Source organism: Quercus suber, unplaced genomic scaffold (genome assembly GCF_002906115.3).
Source record: "Quercus suber isolate HL8 unplaced genomic scaffold, Cork oak 2.0 scaffold_224, whole genome shotgun sequence".
NCBI classification, from domain to species: Eukaryota; Viridiplantae; Streptophyta; class Magnoliopsida; order Fagales; family Fagaceae; genus Quercus; species Quercus suber.
In genome coordinates, this window is record NW_027069682.1 from 1,068,281 (window position 1) to 1,074,748 (window position 6,468).

A 6,468-nucleotide genomic window follows, 5' to 3' on the forward strand; every position below is an offset into this window, starting at 1 on the left:
TACTCTACAAAAGCTATTATAGCTTTGTAATTTATTTCTATAAGGTTCCTTCTTCTTTTTTTTTTTTTTTTTGAGAAGGTCAAAACCAAAGTCTTAGTCTTTCTCGTTCCCTCGACTCAAATTAACCATATTATTTTTCAAAAACTCAAAACTTTGCCTACTTTACATAGCAACATCCACACATTAACATAGCAAAAATCAAAGTTTCCAAATTCCAATACATTACTTGCTCAAAATCAAATTTTTAGTCTTTCTTGTTCCCTCGACTCGAAATAACTATATTATTTTCCCAAAAACTCAAAATTTCCTCTACAAATTTGGCTACTTTACATAGCAACATCCACACATATTAACATAACAAAAATCAAAGTTTCAAAATTTTCAAAATTCCAATACATTTACTCATAGAAGCTCCAATCAAAGTTTCAAAAACTTTAGCAAATTCCAACACATACCTTGCCCTAATAGCTCTCATGCTAGTAGGCTCGTATCCAGTATAAGACTGCGTACTATACTCAAAGTCCGAGTCGGGCCCACCGGGGCAGTACACGCAGATATTCCCGGTGGTGGCGATGTGAGGACACCGGTGAGGCTTCGACATGACGGCCACGACGGCGATTCCGGAAGCGGTTCGGACCGGTTTGGCACGGAGTTTCGGGAGCAGCGAATCGCGCTCCGAGTCGGGAACCGCGGCGATCATCTCCACCAGCTTGGGGGCGCGTGAGAGGCCGTACTTTCGGCACGCGGCGGATTTGAGCGCGTTGAGGTCCACGTTCTCGCCTTTGCGAGATAGGTCTACCATGGAGTTCACGATCTCTGCTATGGCTCGGACACGGGCTTCTTCTTCGGATAGTCCGTGGGCTTCGAAGCCGCCCCGACCCGGTTTCGGCACCTTTCTTGGCTCGGCTACCATCGCGGTCGCCATAGGGAGAGAGAAGAGAAAGAGGGAACGCGAAATACGTACTATATGCCTTAAGACGATGACGTTTTAACTGTTGAACGAGACTACACATATGATCTATTTAAATTTCTGTTAAAGCATTTAGCTTTTGTCAAAAAAAAAACCAAAAAAAATCAAAAATAAAAACAAAATCAAAAATATAATTTATACTCTTCAAATTTGGAATATTTTTTATTCTCAAAAAAAAAAAATATATTTTGAACTTTTTTCTAATTTTTAAATATTTAGATTGGTATCTCTAACATTCCTTATCGTTTGGATTGAAGTACTTCTTATGTGTCAATTCAAAATTAGGCATCAACTAAGCTTAAATCAATGTCATTTTTTTTTCTATTTAAATTACACCATTTTAATAACTACTTTACAATTTACACCTTTAAAGTTTGGGATAAGTTTGAATTTTTCTCTTAAAGTTTGCATTATTTTTTTGATAAATAATAAAAATTTATTGCAAAAGAAGAGGAACACTCTATGTTCACGGTGATGAACATAAAGCCCCTTGAAAAAATACAAGCAAACTAATTAGTGTTGAAGGCTCCACCTTGACAAACCCAACATAAATCCAACCACTTTTATTGCCCCACTTGCTAACAAGCAAACCATTTAGATATCTAAGAGAGTTGGAAATAAAAATGCAAGGTCTAAGACCAATCAAACAAAGTACGAAGTAGCAAGGACTTCAATTGCTTAATAGATTTCACATCATGTACTCCAATGCCTAGTTCCATACATTCAAGGAATGTTTACCTAGTTGATCGTGCTAATCAAAATGGAGGGAAGCTACCTTGTTAGGCAATACCCATTGAATCCCAAACATCATAAACACTTCACTCCATGCATATGCAATAATGGATCCATACAACTATATCATTTTGAATGGAGGGTAACACTAATAGTATGTGATAAGTTCTAAGGAATCAGTGGGCTGAAAAATCTTCGGATGCTCTTGATCTTGAAGAATGAGTCCTGGAAAACCAAAGTAAATCAGAGCAGACCGGTGGAAGCCGGCCTTTAATTCTCCGATGGTAAAGTTAGTAGATTGAAAGGAAAAAGAGCCCTCAAGACTTCCTTAACTTCTTCTCTAGAATTTACGAAAGAAAAAAGTCCCTTTACCTCTGCGCAGAATGGCCTTTATATAGCGTTAGAAATCGGTTATTTCTCCTAATCGTCGTAGAGTTTGGAGGGTTCAGAGGGTAACTTCCTTAACTGTCATAAGGGTCACCTCTTCGAGAACTGTGTTGAGATTCAAGCAATATGACTTTTGGTTGGAAGTGTGCTTAGTCTAACTCTTGGTGAATTTACCTCGTCCATCATTAAAGAAGGACGAGATTCACTGCCCACTCGTCCTTCATTGGACGAGTGTATAGAAGAAGAAGAAGGATGGTAAAGGAGGGACGAATGTACCAACCATTCGCTCTCCGCTCTGAACATTGTTATGGACGGCCATATGGACGAGTGATTGACTTGGTGTTTTTCTTGCACCATCAGTTGCCCCCTTGTCCATGTGTTGTCCAAAGAAATATAGTAATTTACTCCTCTAGATGGACGAGCTTTTTCTAATAATCAGAGATGCCATGTGTCACAATCTAATTGATGATTCATTTCGTCGGTTCATTTTTTCGAGACGAAGGCCACGTGTCAGTGTCTGATTGGTCGTGTCGTTTCATATGCTCAGGTCAACCATCTATAAATAGTGGAATGCCCCCATTACCCTCTTACTTCTGAGATTTTTCCTCCTTGACATTCCTCGTCTAGAGCCTCGTCTAAGAGTTTCCCGCATCCATAGTTTCAGTGCGTCCTAGATCCAGGTATTCCCTCTCTCCTCGTCTTTTAGGTTTTCAAAAATTTTCTTTTTAGAAAATGTCAGGAATCACCATTTCCTCCTCTAGCGATAGTACAGAAAAAGCTATAGACGAATATTACGATGGGAGTAGTAATAACTCTAGTGATACTAGTAGTAGTAGCAGTAGGGGAAACACTACTGACGAGGAGTATGTCTCAGGGGTCCCTAGGGTTCCTTTAGAAGAAATACAAAAACAACATAGGAAAACTATAGGGTCCCAGGTAGGTACCTCGTCTTCCATCCCTATCATCGTCTAGAGCCTCGTCTAAGAGTTTCCCGCGTCCATAGTTTCAATGCGTCCTAGAGCCAGGTATTCCCTCTCTCCTCGTCTTTTAGGTTTTCAAAATTTTCTTTTTTAGAAAATGTCAAGAATCACTATTTCCTCGTCTAGCGATAGTACAGAAAAAAGCCATAGACGAGTATTACGACGAGAGTAGTGATAACTCTAGTGATACTAGTAGTAGTAGTAGTAGGGGAAACACTACTGACGAGGAATATGTCTCAGGGGTCCCTGGGCTTCCTTTAGAAGAAGTACAAAAACAACTTAGGAAAACAATAGGGTCCCAGGTAGGTACCTCGTCTTCCATCCCTCCGTTCAGTCCTTTGGACGAGACGGAGGTAACTGTATATAGCTGTGCTGTAGATATTCCCTCAAAGACGGATGAGGAAAGATTAAATAACCTTAGGGAGTGGTACCAAATCCCAGACGAGTTTAATCCTAGATTACTCGTCCGTGGAGAGTGGTGTTGCAACCCTCATTTTGGGATAGGTGTATACGAGGCCTACCTTCTTGGAGGTCTTAGATTTTCTTTAAATTCTTTTACCAGAGAGCTGTTAGTTAGGTTAGGTTTAGGGGTATGTCAGTTTAACCCAAATGCATGGAGATTAATTATCTCTATGCAAATTTTGTGTAGGGAAGTGTTTGGAGGGGACCGTTCTATTACCGTGGACGAGTTCCTCTACCGCTATAAACCTTCAGAAATCATCAATCTCCTAGCTTTTCAGTTCACAGCCAGGAGTAAAGATTGTAGGCTGGTGAAATCCTTGGCCTCGTCTGACAGAAAATGGAAGACGGAGTTTTTCTTCGTCTCTAGATTCTGGGCTGGAAATCCTGTAGACGTTGGCCAAGGATTTCACCAGCCTACAATCTTTACTAGGGACCTAGGGAACCTTCGTCCTGAGGGTAAGTCCTTTAGCTTTCCCTTCTTCTCTTACCTTTTACTTACTATTATCTCATTTAACCTTTATTTATTCTATTACAGCTGTTGGACGACCCACTTTGAGCAAGTTGCACCGTGACCGCGTCCACAGGGCTCGTCTACACTTAGATAGGGATTTCCATTCCTTGGTCAACCTCAGACGACTAGCTAAGTGGGGGTTAGGTCCTAACCGTCTGACATTGCACTTGCCCACGAGATTACAGTGAGAAAAAGTAAGTATTAAATTTTTGTATTCCTTGTATCTTTTATTTTCATTTTTCTAAGTAAATTTTCTTCGTCTCTGTATAGGAATGGCTACCATGAGAGGTAACAAGGGGAGGAGGTAGGTGTTGAGGGGAGTCGTCCTGTTGCTGGGAGAAACGGAAAACCATCTCCAAACACTTGGATTTGGAGAACCTCCCCAGCAGGCGTGGCAAAAAAGTTAAGCACGTCTCGTCTCAGGTAAACAAGCCCACTCCGTCGTCCAGCAACCTGCCACCAAAGTCTATGACGTCGACTCGTCACTCCTGTGGAGTCTACTTCCGCATGTCAAGGAGGAAAAATCTCAGAAGTAAGAGGGTAATGGGGGCATTCCACTATTTATAGATGGTTGACCTGAGCATATGAAACGACACGACCAATCAGACGCTGACACGTGGTCTTCGTCTCGAAAAAATGAATCGACGAAATGAATCACCAATTAGATTGTGACACGTGGCCTCTCTGATCGTTAGAAAAACTCGTCCATCAAGAGGAGTAAATTACTATATTTTCTTGGACGACACATGGACAAGGGGGCAACTGATGGTGCAAGAAAAGCCTCAAGTCAATTACTCGTCCATCCCAAGTCAATTACTCGTCCATGTGATCGTCCATATGGATGTACAGAGTGGAGAACGAATGGTTGGTACACTCATCCTTCCATAACCGTCCTCTTTCATTCTCCATTCGCTCGTCTAATGAAGGACGAGTGAGCAATGAACCTCGTCCTTCATTAATGATGGACGGGTGAGGTTCACCAAGGCTTACACTTGACACACTTTCAACCAAGAGTCACATTGATTGAACCTCAACACAAGTCCCGATGAGGTGACTCTTATGACAGTTAAGGAAGTTACCCTTTGAATCTTCCAAACTCTATGACGATTAGGAGAAATAACTGATTTCTAGCACTATATAAAGGCCTTTCTACGCAGAGGTAAGGGGACTTTTTCTTTTTTTTTTTGGAATTCTAGATAAAAGTTAAGTCTTTGAGGGCTTTTCTTTCTCCTTCAATCTACTAACTTTACCATCGGAGAATTAAAGGCCGGCTCCACCCGGTCTTCTCTAATTTTCTTTGGTTTTCTAGGACTCATTCTTCAAGATCAAGAGCATCCGAAGATTTTTCAGCCCACTAATCCTTTAGAACTCATCATTGATTTCTTATGAGATTTTTTCATCATTCAAAGGAGTTTGTAAGGTTTTCATGCTTGTAAGTGCTTCCTCGTGACCTTATAACTGAGTTCAATCTTGTTTATCTTATTTTATTGAAGTTTAATTCAACTTCTTAGCTGTTAGTCCTAATTGATCCATAATGTACTATCTTTGATTCATTTTGATGTATAGCCTGATTACTTAGGCTTCAAGCTTTTTACTATACACCTTTATATGTTAATCGATTAGATGAATTAGGTTATGACTTATTTAGCTAGCAATCAATTTAAGTATAATCATGGATGTAAGGACCAGAAAAACTAGCGGCCTAGGCCCACTTAGAACAGTGGCTAGATCAGTTCAATCGTGTCCCAAAACAATGAATTTGTAAGAGAGGGAAACTAACAACAAGAGGGAGGCTCTACCCGAGGATGAAAATAAGGAAGAAAAAGAAAGATGTAATTAAATGGATGAGCTCATTTCTTAATATAAGTTGGCCCAAGAAGGCCACAGTTATACAAGAAATGCTACTGTTCACTCTCTTCTCTTAGTGATCTTCTTGTTTCTTTTTTATATCTTGATACTTGTGTCTGGATACTTTTCTCTGTAAACCCTCTTTTTCTTATATACTCCACCCTCCCTCAGATCTCAACCTTCCATCTTTACTTAACAAATCTCCCCTCATGACACTTGTCTCTTTTTACATCTGAAGAATGTGGTAGAAGTAGTCTGCTTAGCTGTGACTTACATTGTTTAGGTCACTTTCTCATCAATGCAGCTAATAAAGCTGTTGTCTACCATTTAATGCAGAAGCAACAGGTTACTCCAAACTAGAAACTTCCCCTATGATCATTGATTCTCTTTCTTTAAATCCTTCTTCTCACTTGGAGCACCTCAGAGTCCTTTGACTCGCCCCGTTCTCTCCTCAGGTGATCTTCCTCCTCAGGCCCATGGCATCCCCACACCAATACTGCAACTCTTCAACTTCATCATCAGTCCTCGGGCACCCACAATGGATAACTTAGAATCATTACCATTAGATTTTACTTAGA

The 6,468-nt window shown here is 40.4% G+C and overlaps 1 protein-coding gene across 1 annotated transcript in view; it reads right to left on the reverse strand.

Annotated features, from left to right (window-relative positions):
- The window catches only part of LOC112000045 (elongator complex protein 3), a 6,102-nt gene extending 5,099 nt beyond the window's left edge, over nucleotides 1-1,003 (reverse strand). Inside the window, 1 exon segment of the mRNA XM_065780088.1 lies at nucleotides 452-1,003. Within this exon segment, the coding sequence (XP_065636160.1) occupies nucleotides 452-925 (474 nt within the window). The 5' untranslated portion in view covers nucleotides 926-1,003.
- Nucleotides 1,004-6,468: the final 5,465 nt, after the last annotated feature.